The 13,478-nt window shown below is 35.5% G+C and overlaps 1 protein-coding gene across 1 annotated transcript in view; it reads left to right on the top strand.

Moving 5' to 3' along the window:
- The window catches only part of GLIPR1L1 (GLIPR1 like 1), a 29,011-nt gene that overhangs the window by 12,143 nt on the left and 3,390 nt on the right, over nt 1–13,478 (top strand). Inside the window, exons 2-4 of the mRNA XM_061121972.1 lie at nt 2,404–2,649; nt 3,682–3,782; nt 9,829–9,914. Coding sequence (XP_060977955.1) covers nt 2,404–2,649; nt 3,682–3,782; nt 9,829–9,914 — 433 coding nt within the window. The remainder of the gene's footprint in view (nt 1–2,403; nt 2,650–3,681; nt 3,783–9,828; nt 9,915–13,478) is intronic.

Genomic DNA, 13,478 nt, shown 5'->3' on the forward strand with positions numbered 1-13,478 from the left:
GAGAAAGTGGTCTCCCTATCGTATCCCTCCACCATCTTCAAAAGGTGAGTTTTCGTTCCATTCCCTAAGAAAGGCAATGCCAAAAAATGCTCATACTACTACACAATTGCATTCATCTCACATGCTAGTAGAGTAATGGCCAAAATTCTCCAAGCCATACTTCAACAGTATGTGAACCATAAATTTCCACATGTTCAAGCTGGATTTAGAAAGGGCAGAGGAACCAGAGATCAAATTGCCAACATCCACTGGATCATTGAAAAAGCAAGAGAGTTCCAGAAAAACATCTATTTCTGCTTTATTGACTATGCCAAAGCCTTTGACTGTGTGGATCACAATAAACTGTGGAAAATTCTTCAAGAGGTGGGAATACCATACCACCAGACCTGCCTCTTGAGAAACCTGTATGCAGGTCAGGAAGCAACAGTTAGAACTGGACATGGAACAATAGACTGGTTCCAAATAGGAAAAGGAGTACGTCAAGGCTGTATATTGTCACCCTGCTTATTTAACTTATATGACATGACAAACGCTGGGCTGGAAGAAGCACAAGCTGGAATCAAAATTGCCGGGAGAAATATCAATAACCTCAGATATGCAGTACACAACCCTTATGGCAGAAAGTGAAGAGGAACTAAAGAGCCTCTTGATCAAAGTGAAAGCGGAGAGTGAAAAAGTTGGCTTAAAGCTTAACATTCAGAAAACTATGATCATGGCATCTGGTCCCATCACCTCATGGGAAATAGATGGGGAAACAATGGAAACAGCGGCTGACTTTATTTTTCTGGGCTCCAAAATCACTGCAGATGGTGATTGCAGCCATGAAATTAAAAGACGTTTGCTCTTTGGAAGGAAAGTTATGACGAACCTAGAGAGCATGTTAAATGGCAGAGACATTAGGTTGCCAACAAAGGTCGTCTAGTCAAGGCTATGGTTTTTCCAGTACTCGTGTATGGATGTGAGAGTTGGACTATAAAGAAAGCTGAGCACAGAAGAATTGATGCTTTTGAACTGTGGTGTTGGAGAAGACTCTTGAGCGTCCCTTGAACTGCAAGGAGATCCAACCAGTCCATCCTAAAGGAGATCAGTCCTGGGTTTCATTGGAAGGACTGATGTTGAAGCTGAAACTCCAGTCCTTTGGCCATCTGATGCAGAGAGCTAACTCATTTGAAAAGACCGTCATGCTGGGAAAGATTGAGGGCAGGAGGAGAAGGGGACAACAGAGGATGAGATGGCTGTAAGGCATCACCAACACAATGGACATGGGTTTGGGTGGACTCGGATTTGGTGATAGACAGGACGGCCTGGCATGCTGCGGTTTATAGGATCGCAAAGAGTCAGACATGACTGAGCGACTGAACTGAACTGAACTGAACTCACTAGTATTGGTTCTTTGAATTCATAAATAATTTATAATCATTTTGCCCTCCTTCAAAAACCTACTTAGATTTTCATTAGAAATATATTCAAGACCAGTATTTTTTAAGTATGTATGGAATCTTCCAGCTCATGAATATTTAATATCTCTCCATTTATTTGTCTATTAATATTTCTCTCAGTAATGTTTTGTAGTTTTCAGTTTGGAGATAATTTTTTATATGATTTATTAGATTTAATTATATATATATTTGATATTTTTGAAGCTATTGGATTCTGGAGTGTATATGGAAATACAATTTTTATCTATTCCTCCTCCTGGTATCTGACAACTTTGATAAATTTACTACTTTTAAGTTTGTTTCTGTACTCATTTGAATTTTCTGTGTACCCAGGCGTGTCATCTGTAAATAATGAGATAGTCGAATCATTATACACTTTATATCTTGTCTTATATATTTATATCTCCCCTTTTTAATTATACTGCCTAAACTCCAGAACAACTTTAAGCGGAAATAATGAGACATTGTGTTTCGTTCTCAATCTTATGGGAAAGCTTTCGATATTTTACCACTAGGTATTAATGTTTATTATAGGATTTTGGTTTTCTTTTGTAGATACTCTTGATCAAATTAAGGAAATACTATACTTAGTGTGCTAAGAGACTTTTTCTCTTTTTAATTATAAATGTTCTCATAGTTTACTTATGATATATCTGTGTAACCTTCTTCAATTATTAGATTGTGAACTCCAACTTCTTTAAATCACATTCAGTTGTATTTGTTGAGTATCTTGCTGGACCAGGCCATCTGTTAGGTGGAAGTACAAAAATGAACTGACATACAATGGGTACTAAATAAGTGCTTCTGAATCAGAACCAAATAGAAATAATTGTGAACATAATAAATACTAAAAACTCTGTTTCGGTAACAACAATTACATAAAAATTAATTTATTATAGTCATTAGAGTAACTTTAACCCAGACAAATATACACAATTCAATGTAAATTATTTTTATCTTTCAGAGTTGGGATGAAGCTTTAGCAAAGACTGCTGAAGCATGGGCAAAGAGGTGTAAATTCAACCACAACTCCTGTTCAACACAAGTATTTAAATGCCATCCAACTTTTCAACTTGCTGGAGAAAATCTCTGGTTAGGTCCATTAACCGCATCTGTAACAAAATTTGCTGTTGATATGTGGTATGATGAAAGAAAATTTTATGATTTTAATACAAAATCATGTTCCAAAATTTGCGGCCATTATACACAGGTATATGTGTGCTTCAATCTCAGATTTTATTAATTCTTACATATGCATATTTTAATCATAAGACAAATTTTTAGCACTTTCCTTAGAGTTTCTTTTAAGTATCTGGAAAATTTACCTTCATTTGGAAGATATTTTTAATGGGAATAAAATTCTATGCAATAAGTTTTTTTTTTTAATAATCTTACTCCATTATCAACTCACTTGCACTGTTTCCAACAAGAAATCTACTGTAATTCTTTTATTTATTCCTTTGTATGTAATGTGTCTTGATTTCCCAGACTGCCGTAAATGTTTTCCTTTATTACAAGTCTCAAGCAATTTCAAAAATTTTCAGTTTTCTTCATGTCTCTTGTGCTGCAGTTTACTGAGTTTCTTGGCACTATAGGTTTATAGTTTAAATTAAATTTGGAAAAATGTTAGCCATTTTTTAAATTTATTTTTCAATTGGTGGATACTTGCTTTACAATGTTGGGTTGGTTTTATTGTACAAGGCGAATCAGCCATAATTCTGCATATATGTCCTTCGTCTTGATCCTCCCTCCCACCCCAGTCCCCACCCCACTCCTCTGTGTTGTCACAGTACACCAGGGTGCGGTCCCTGTTTTGTGCAGAAGCTTCCACGAGCTACTTTACATACGGCAGTGCATATGTCTCAGTGCTGCTCTCTCAGTTTGCCCCACCCTCTCCTCTTCCTGCTGTGTCCACAAGTCTGTCCTGGATGTCTGCATCTCTATTGCTGCCCTGCAAACAGGTTAATCAGCACCACGTTCCTAGATTACATAAAGATGTGCTAATATACAGCTGACTCAAATTCATTCTGTTTTATGGCTGAGTAATATTCCACTGCAGTCATTCTTTTAAAAATATGTCTGTCTATATTCCACTCTTCTTTTCCCAGAGCCCAGTTGCCCATGTAGAAGGCCAGTTGAAGTTTTCCCACAGTTGATTGACTTTCCTTATGCCTGTTCCCATAATGCACTGTTTGTGTAGAGTAGTTTTGCATATTTCATTTTAAAATTCCTTTCTTTATAGGTAGTTTGGGCCTCTTCATTTAAAGTTGGTTGTGCAGTTGCAATTTGTCCAAATCTTGGGAGCCCTGACACTGCACTATTTGTATGTAACTATGCACTTGTGTAAGTTATTTTGCTATTAAAAATACTTTAAGTTGAAATATATGTTAAATGATTGTTTGCAAAAGTATGATGCTATACCAAAGAGACAAGTATATTTTTGATAAGCACAGTCTCCCTCTATAATGCTAATCAAAAGAAAGAGATAAAATAAAAGAGAATGTGTGAAAAATTATGCTGATCATGAATGATTTAAACTTGAGAGAGGGAATGATGGAGATCACTTGTTAAGTAAGAGAATAGATATTGTAAAATAACATTGCCACAGTAATATTTACATACTGAACACGAAATAGGTTGGCAGATGCTAATATAACTTGAATGAGTAAATGATTGAGAATGAGAGTAAGAGGCACATTCTTCTAAGAAAAGTGTACCAAAAATTTTTGGCTGCCTCGCTGGAAAATGCGTATCTAAATGAAATAAAACAAAAGCTTAGTGGGAATCTCCAAAAATAAAATTCTGGACCTCAAATTCAGCATATCTGTACAAGGAATAAGATTAAGTAGTTAATAATCCAACTCTTTAACAAAAATGTAAAAATAAAATGCAGAAAAGATTAAAATATAGGCTAAGAATAAATATACAGGTTTGGCAAAAAAGGACATGATATTTGTTAAAGTTGCCATGGAGGGGTACAAATGTGTATATCTCTTTCTGTATTTTCTTCCATTCCCTCTCAGTAACAAGTAAAAAAAGAATGACAGATGCCCTAAAAGTTTGGGGTAGAGTACAGTTTTTATAAATACCAGAGAAATTGTAGAACACTTATTTTTACCATCCAAGGCAGGATACACAGAGGGAAAAAAAAAAATCCAAAAAAGCAAAAAAAGTGATAAAAAGAGCATCAGTTAGCTGTGACATAACTTTAGAGGGAATTGATTTCCTGAATTAGGAATGGACAGAAAAATATTTGAGGAAATATGGCCCAATACTTTGCATACTTAAGGAAAATTACAAACTCACAGAACCAACAAATCTAACAAGCCCCAATCACAGCAAAGGTGAGGTAAACTATATCAATTCACCTTATAATGAAACATTTCAAAGCCAGTAATAAAGAGACAATCTTAAAAACAATCAGAAAATAAAGATGTGTTAACATACAGAAGAGCAAATATAAGGATTTCCAGATTTCACACTGGAAACAATGCAAGAGAGAGACAGGAATATCTTTAAACCCTGAAAGGAAAAAAAAAAAAGCAACCTGTTGACTAAGGACACTATATTCTGTGAAAATATTTTTCAAAAATAAAAGTGAAATAAAGATGTTTGAACCACTGGAAATGGTAACTATAGAGGTAAATACATAGGATGTTTTCTCCTTATTTGTGCCTTTCAAAAGATAATTATTTAATCAAAGATAATTGAAATGTATTGTGAAGATTATAGGTAAAGTTAAAATCTGTGATAATGATGGCATAAAGGCTGAGAGGAGAAAATGGTTGTGAATTACATTAAGGTTCTTCTACTCAATGTTAAGAGGAATAATTTAAATTGACTGTGATAAGTAAAAGATGCATACTATAAACCGTAAAGTAGCTACTCACATAACAAACCAACAGTAAAATCAATAAGCCAAAAAAACAGGTAAAATTAAATCTAAAAATATATTCAATTAATCCAAAAGAAAGCAGAAAAAGAAAAAAAAGAACAAAGGACGGATGAGACAAATAGAATAAATAAGATCTGATAGCCTTGAATCTATGTTAATAATCACATCAAATGTAAATACAAATACCCAAATAAGAAGGCAAAGACTGGATGATGGGATAAAAATCAAGAAGCAATTATATGCTCCCTACAAGAAGCATATTTCAATTAAAAGACACAGGTAGATTAAAAGTAAAAGAACGAGAAAAGTTTTACTATACTAACATTCATAGAAAGAAAGTAGCAGGATCTATGTTAATATCAGATATTGTAGACTTTTTAGCAAACAATAGTCCTTCAAAGAGACACAAATTATGAAGGAGAAATAAAGTGGAAACTACAGAGCAATCTCTCTTTTTTTCTAATCTGTGCAGAAGTAATTTATTTATTTTTTTTGAAGTGTAGCTGATTTACAACGTTGTGTTAGTTTCAGTTGCCCAGCAAAGTGATTCAGATATACAGATAGACATTAATAGATAGATAGATACAGATATATGTTATATCTTCTTTATCCATGCCATCTGTTGATGGACATTTACATTGCTTCCATATCTTGGCTATTGTAAATAGTGCTGCAAAAAACACTGCGGGGCACTTATCTTTTTGAATTGTGGTTTTCTCCAGGTGTATGCCCGGGAGTGGGACTGTAGGATCATACGAGAGCTCTGGTTTTAGTTTTCTAAGGAACTTCTGTACTGCTCTCTATAGTGGTTGTACCAACTTATGCTCCCACAACAGTCTAGGAAGCTTGCCTTCTCTCCACACCCTCTCCAGCATCTATTTTTGATAACAGCCATTCTGAGTGGTTCATTGTAGTTTTGACTTGCATTTCTCTAATAATTAGCAATGTTAAGCATCTTTTCATGTTTCTGTTGGCCATCTGCATTCTTCATTGTAGAAATACCTATTCTGAGCTTATTCAGTATCTCTTATGAACATAGGTACAAAGATTCTAAACAAAATTTAGCAGCTGAATCCAATACAGTAAAAGCATCATGCCTCTTATCCAAAGGGAGTTTGTTCCAGTAATTTAGGGCTGTTTTAGTATTCTAAAATCAGTGTAATTCACCATATTAATCAACCTATAAATAAAGATTATATGATCTCAATAGACTGAGAAAGAGTCAAACATTCATTATTGATGAAAGTTGTTGGAAAATTAAAAATACAAGGGAATGTCTTAAATCTTATAAAGTGTATCTATGAAAAGCCTATCTGTAACACTATACCAGTACTAAATTTTGTTTCTGTAAAGTACTGGACAGTAAATATATTAGGCTTTGCATGACACATACATCCTGTTACATATTCATCTTTGTTCTGTTTTGAATTAAATAACCCCTTAAAATAAAAATAATTAAAAAAAAAAAACAATTCTTAGTTCACTGACTGCACAAAATCAGACCACAAGCCAGATATGACCTATGGGTCATTCTTTACTGACTTATTGGTCTCTAGGTCTATAAAGAAAATTCAGTGGAATCTATGAAAACTCTTCTACAACTAATCAGTAAGTTTAGCAATTTTTCAGGGTACAAGATCAATATGCAAAACAATTACATGTCCATATACTGGCAATGAGCAATCATAAATTGAGTTATAATAACAATACCATTTATAATAGCATCAAAAAATATAAATTATTTAGGGATAAATCTGGCAGAAGACATGAAGAACTAATATACTAAAAATTATGTAATAGTCATGAGAGAAATTATTAATAACAAAGACAATAATAGAGCACTATACCTAATTAATGGGTTAAAAGACTCAAGATTGTAAAGATGTAACTTTTCACTGAATTGAACTATGGATTCAATAAAATTCCAATAAAAATCCCACAGGCTTTTGTAGTAGAAACTGACAAACAGATCATAAAATTCATAAGAAAATACAAAGGACTTAGAATAGTTAAAACAACTAGAACAAATCTGAAGTACCTAACACTATTGTTTTCACAAATTAATAAAATCATGATATTGTTATACTGATATAAAGTTAGACAAATAGATCAGTGGAATAGGACATAGACTCCAGATAAACCCGACACATGGTTGACCCACATATGTTCAACTGACTTTTCAAAACTGTACAAGGAAATGCAACGTAAGAAAGATTTTTCAAAAACTGGTGCTCTGTCACTCACATATAAAAAACAAAAGTAAACTTTGATTTGCAAAACATGCAATCTACAAAAATTAACTAAAAATGGATCATAGATCCAAATGTAAGGCAAAAACTGTGAAACTTTTTGAAGAAAACATAAATAAAACCTTTCTGACCTTCAGATAGCCAAAGATTTTTTTTAGCTACCACATCAAAAGCATGATCCATAAAAGAATAAGTTGGTAAGATGAATGTCATTAAAATTAAAAATGACCGCTATTCAAACAAACTGGTAAGAAAACGAAAAGACAAGCCAGAGACTGGAAGAAAGTCTCTGTGAAACAAAGACCTTGTATGAAGTATGTAGGACGAACTCTTAAGATGTAATACCTAGAACCATTTCACACCAGTCAAAATGGCTGCTACCAAAAAGTCTACAAACAGTAAATGCTGCAGAGGGTGTGGAGAAAAGGTAACCCTCTTACACTGTTGGTGGGAATGCAGACTAGTACAGCCACTATGGAGAACAGTGTGGAGATTCCTTAAAAAACTGGAAATACAACTGCCATACGACCCAGCAATCCCACTGCTGGGCAAACACACTGAGGAAACCATATCTGAAAGAGACTCGTGCACCCCAATGTTCATCGCAGCACTGTTTATAATAGCCAGGACATGGAAGCAACCTAGATGCCCATCAGCAGACGAATGGATAAGGAAGCTGTGGTACATGTACACCATGGAATATTACTCAGCCGTTAAAAAGAATTCACTTGAATCAGTTCTAATGAGATGGATGAAACTGGAGCCTCCTATACAGCATGAAGTAAGTCAGAAAGAAAAACACCAATACAGTATATTAACACATATATATGGAATTTAGAAAGATGGTAACAATGACCCTATATACAAGACAGCAAAAGAGACACAGATGTAAAGACAGACTTTTGGACTCTGTGGAAGAAAGTGAGCGTGAGATGACTTGAGAGAGTAGCACTGAAACATGTATATCATCATATGTGAAACAGATCACCAGTCCAGGTCCGATGTATGAGACAGCGCGCTCAGGATTGGTGCACTGGGATGACCCTGAGGGATGGGATGGGGAGGGAGGTGGGTGGGGGGTTCAGGGTGAAGAACACATGTACACCCATGGCTGATTCATGTCAATGTATGGCAAAAACCACTACAATATTGTAAAATATTTAGCCTCCAGTTAAAATAATAAATTAATTTTAAAAAAGATTTAATACCTAGAAACACCTAAAGCTCAATAGAAAAATGAACCAAAGATTAATAAGATACAGAGATGGCAAATAAGCACATGAAAAAAATGCTCAGAAATCATTCATCATTAGGGAAATACAAAATTAAAACCACAGTGAATACCAGTACACAATAATCTGAATGGCTAAGGATTTGCTATTCTCACACACTGCTGGTGGAAATATAAAGTGCTACAACTGCTTTGTAAAAAAAATTCTGACAGTTTCTTTAAAAGTTAAATATGCACCTACTGAATGATCTATTCATTCCATTCTAGGTATATATCCAAGAAAATGTATGTCCATATAAAGACATATCTGAAAGATCAAAACATGCATAGTAACCTTATTAGTAATACCCCAAAACTGGAACAACCCGAAGTCCATCAACAGTCGAAGGAATAAATAAATTGGGACATATTCTTTAAAGGAATACAACATATGTTCTTATATTTTTCTTTGTGTACTCTAGATAAGTAACACTTTCTTAAGTCTTCCACAGACATAGAAATGGGAAAAGAAAAAAAGAGAGTCTTGTTAGCATGTATCAGCTTATATTACTAAAAATTAGGCAAAATAACTGCCAAATCTTTCTGGTGCATCATCAAAGTACTATATTACTGTGCTTTTAAATTAAACTATAAAACATATGTTTTCATGAGCGATTCAAATTTCCTTATTCCACTAAAAAAATCAAGAGATAATTAGTGTTTATAGCAGAATCTCTGTGGCTGTCACATACATAATTATATTGGGTTTGCATCTAACTTGTGTCCTAGAGAATATTCAAGAATATAACTGCTACAAGGATTGGGGACACCCTGTAAAGAATAACTTTAATATTTACTTTAATAATTTAATAGTTTCTTTTGTAAAGAAAAAAAGTACAAAAGTGGGGCCTATGTTGTTGTTATTTTTCCTTGTCAACATTCATGGTTAGGGACCAAAACAATGTGCATAAATGCATACACAAAATTAGAGACATTAATAGCTACTTACCTAATCACTGTGTCTCTTTTTTACAGAGGAAACTATCCAAATGTGTCCCCTTACATGAATGGAACACCCTGCTCTATGTGTGAAGGAGATACTTGCGAAAACAAACTCTGCCGTAAGAAAACAGGAAACAAAAATAATCAGGGCATTTTCTTTGGAATGCAAAGTTCCCAAAAATACATTATATTTTAAAATTTTGACCCTCAATTTTATAAGAGAAGATAAAATTTGGTTGTTTCTGTTTGATTGCTTCTGTTTGTTGATACAAAGCATTTTCATAAATGATCATATTTCAATCCAGATGATCCCTCCCTTTGTTACTGATTATTTTCTCTCAGGCTAAAAGCCTGGAAGGAGTAAGGTATAACAGATCGTATGCTGCTACACCCAAAATGCTATCGACTGGCATGCTGTTCTTAGTTGTGTTTGCTTCTCTTTTACCTCCTTTTACTAGTTATTATTAAACAGTGACTCACTCACAATCAATGTCCAAACTAATTGTGATTTAGAGCCAAATTGTTTTTCTTCCTTCATCAGTCTTTTGGTTCTCAGGGCAAAGACTTATTTTAAGTATAAATGTTTGATTCTCGGAGCAGACGAGTTCCCAGTACAAAGTTACTTTTTAAGGATAAGCATAAATTCCTGTTTGAGGACCGAGTAAGGGGGTGAAGAGAAGAGATAATTTAAAAACTGTAAAAGACGTGGTGCCACAAAAGAAGACAGACACAAAAATGCATATTAAATTATTCCATTTATATAAAGTTCAAACCATACAAAACTAATCTAAGTTTGGAGTCAGGATAGTGGTTACCTTTGGAGAGGAAGAGGAGTTAGTCATTAGAAAAGCATACCAGAGGACTTTCTGGACCTATGCTGTGGTTATCCAGGTGTATTCACTTTCTAATAGCTCCTCAATCTTTCCAATTATAGCAGAATCTCTGTGGCTATGTATGATTCCATATTCATGTCATACATCAAGTAAAACAATTCTTTGAAGTTTTTGATATTGAGCTGTTTGTATATTTCAGAGATTAATCCCTTATCAGTTGCTTCATTTGCAAGTATTTTCTTTCATTCTGAGGACTGTCTTCTCGTCTTGTGTATAGATTCCTTTGCTGTGCAAAAGCCTTTAAGTTTAGTTAGATACCATTTGTTTGTTTTTATTTTCATAGATGATCTTATTTGCAAAGCAGAGATAGAGACACAGATGTAGAGAACAAGTGCTTGGATACCAAGAGGGAAAGGGGCAGTGGTGGGATGAATTGGGAGATTGGGACTGACATATACGCTCTATTGACACCATGTGCAAAATGGATAATGAATGAGAAACTACTGTACCACATGGAGAACTCTACTCAATGCTCCTTGGCCACCTGGATGGGAAGGAAATCCAAAAAGAGGATAAATGTAAACATGTAGCTGACTCACTTTGCTGCATAGAAAAAACTATAACAACATCGTAAAGCAACTATGCTGTTGTTTGTCCCTACGTCGTGTTCAACTCTTTGCGAACCCATGGACTGTAGCACACCAGGCTCCTCTGTCCCCCACTATTCCCAGAGTTTGCTCAGATTCATGCCCCCTGAGTTGGTGATACTATCTAACCATCATCCTCTGCTGCCTCCTTCTCCTGCATTGGTAGGTGGATTCTTTACTCCCAAAATCATTATGGACAGTGACCAGCCATGAAACTAAAAGATGCTTGCTCCTTGGAAGGAAAGCAATGACAAACCTAGACAGCATATTGAAAACAGAGACATCACTTTGTCAACGAAGGTCCATCTAGTCAAAGCTATGTTTTTTTTCCAGTAGTCATCTACGGATGTGAGAGTTGGACAATAAAGAAAGCTGAGCACAGAAGAATTGATGCTTTCCAATTGTGGTGCTGGAGAAGATTCTTGAGAGTCCCTTGGACTGCAGGAGCAAACCATTCAATTCTGAAGGAAATCAACCCTAAATATCCAATGGAAGAAGTGATGCTGAAGCTGAAGCTCTAATACTTTGGCCACCTGATGCAAAGAGCTGACCCATTGGAAAAGACTCTGATGCTAGGAAAGCAACTATATCTAATTTAGAAAGAAAAAAAGAATAAATTGGAAGAACGGTCTCTCTAAAATGAGATTTCACTCAAAGTGGTTCATATTTGTTAACAACTAAGTTTTCTAGTCTACAAGATACAAAGATAAAGTGATATAGTCTTTTTCTTTCACTTCCCCTTCCTTACCAGGATCCAGATCACTGCCATCTCTTGCCTGAACTAGTGCAGCCTCCCCACTTTTCTTCCTACTCTATTCCAAGTTGCTTCACTCCCCCCCACCAAAAAAAAAAACAGGAAACAAAAGAAAATATCAGATAAAATCACTTTTCTTAAAATTCTTCAATTGCTTCTTTTTGCAACTAAAGAAAAACCAGATTCTATGCATTGAGGCCAACAAACCCAAGTGTGATCTGGCTCTTGCCTTTCTCTTCGACAATATCTTTGGTTAGTCCCCCTTTTGGCACAGTCAGCTCCAGTATTACACACTCGAATTCCCTGTTTAAAAATGCCAGCATCCAGATCTCCTGTGAGTCTGTTTCTAGTTTCAAGATTGTTTTTTCTCTTCATTTTGGTGACATGCTCTGTTTCTTGATGTCCTTAAATATGACCATAAATGATTCCTCCCTCCCCTCCATGCACACCACTCCTCCCATCAAGAAGCCCAGACTATTTCTCCTCTCCTTGAATAAGGACCTGATGTTGTGCCATTTCTGGGCCACACCTTTAAGAAAACTGGCAGCTTTGGCTTTTGCTCTTTTGAAAGCTATCCAGCATATCTCAAAATCCACGCTTTCCCAATGAAGAGGTCAGGCCCTGGATGAAGAGAGGGCATCTTTCTGTTTAACCCCCAAATGGGAGCAACAGCTAAATGCAGCTGCATCCTTGAACCCTGATAACACTAAATATATGACAGAAACTGCCTAGTAGAATCTGCCAACCTAGGTAATCATGAGAAATAGTGGTAAGTTGTTAACCATTTTAAGCCATTAAGTTTTGGAAGTTTGTTCCACAGCAGTAGATTGTGGAAACACTTGATGTGCCTAATAAGTTAAATACCTGATAATATGGTGTGAAACAAAAAATGTAGAGTTCTATCTTTTCCTTTACTGAACAGATAGAGTTAAGGTGGTTCATCTCAATCCAAACACAACTTGGTCAAAGCTGGTTCAGAATTTACCTAAGGTGTGGTCTAGGTTTGCTTGTTCTGCTCCAAGAACAGAGACGTCCAAGGCTTTCCAATGGGAGACGGGTGTGTTCACTGTTGCCTTTACCTACTGGTTTTTGAACTCCAATTCTTTTCTTATTGTTTTTTTTTTTTCCCCACTGTTTTTCTCATTGCTTTAACACACAGGAATTACTGAAAGATCTACTATGATTTCCAAAGGCTTTTAGCCTAGGTTTTTAGCCCCTTACCTCTCATAGTTTCAAAGTTACAAAATGGGCACGTCTTGGGCTTATTTCCTCCACCTCTACCTCTCACCTGGATCTTGAACTACTCAATTCTCCAATTTTATCTCTCTAGTTCTTTAAGGCCGATAAAAGCTCTGCTGGTTTCTCTGTTTACTAAGAAGTGACTTCTTCCTGGACAAAGCCCACTTTTTCAGACCTAGGCCTGGGCCCAGAATCAACAAATGGCCCCAA

The sequence above is a fragment of the Dama dama genome, chromosome 3, assembly GCF_033118175.1.
Source record: "Dama dama isolate Ldn47 chromosome 3, ASM3311817v1, whole genome shotgun sequence".
Taxonomy (NCBI): Eukaryota; Metazoa; Chordata; class Mammalia; order Artiodactyla; family Cervidae; genus Dama; species Dama dama.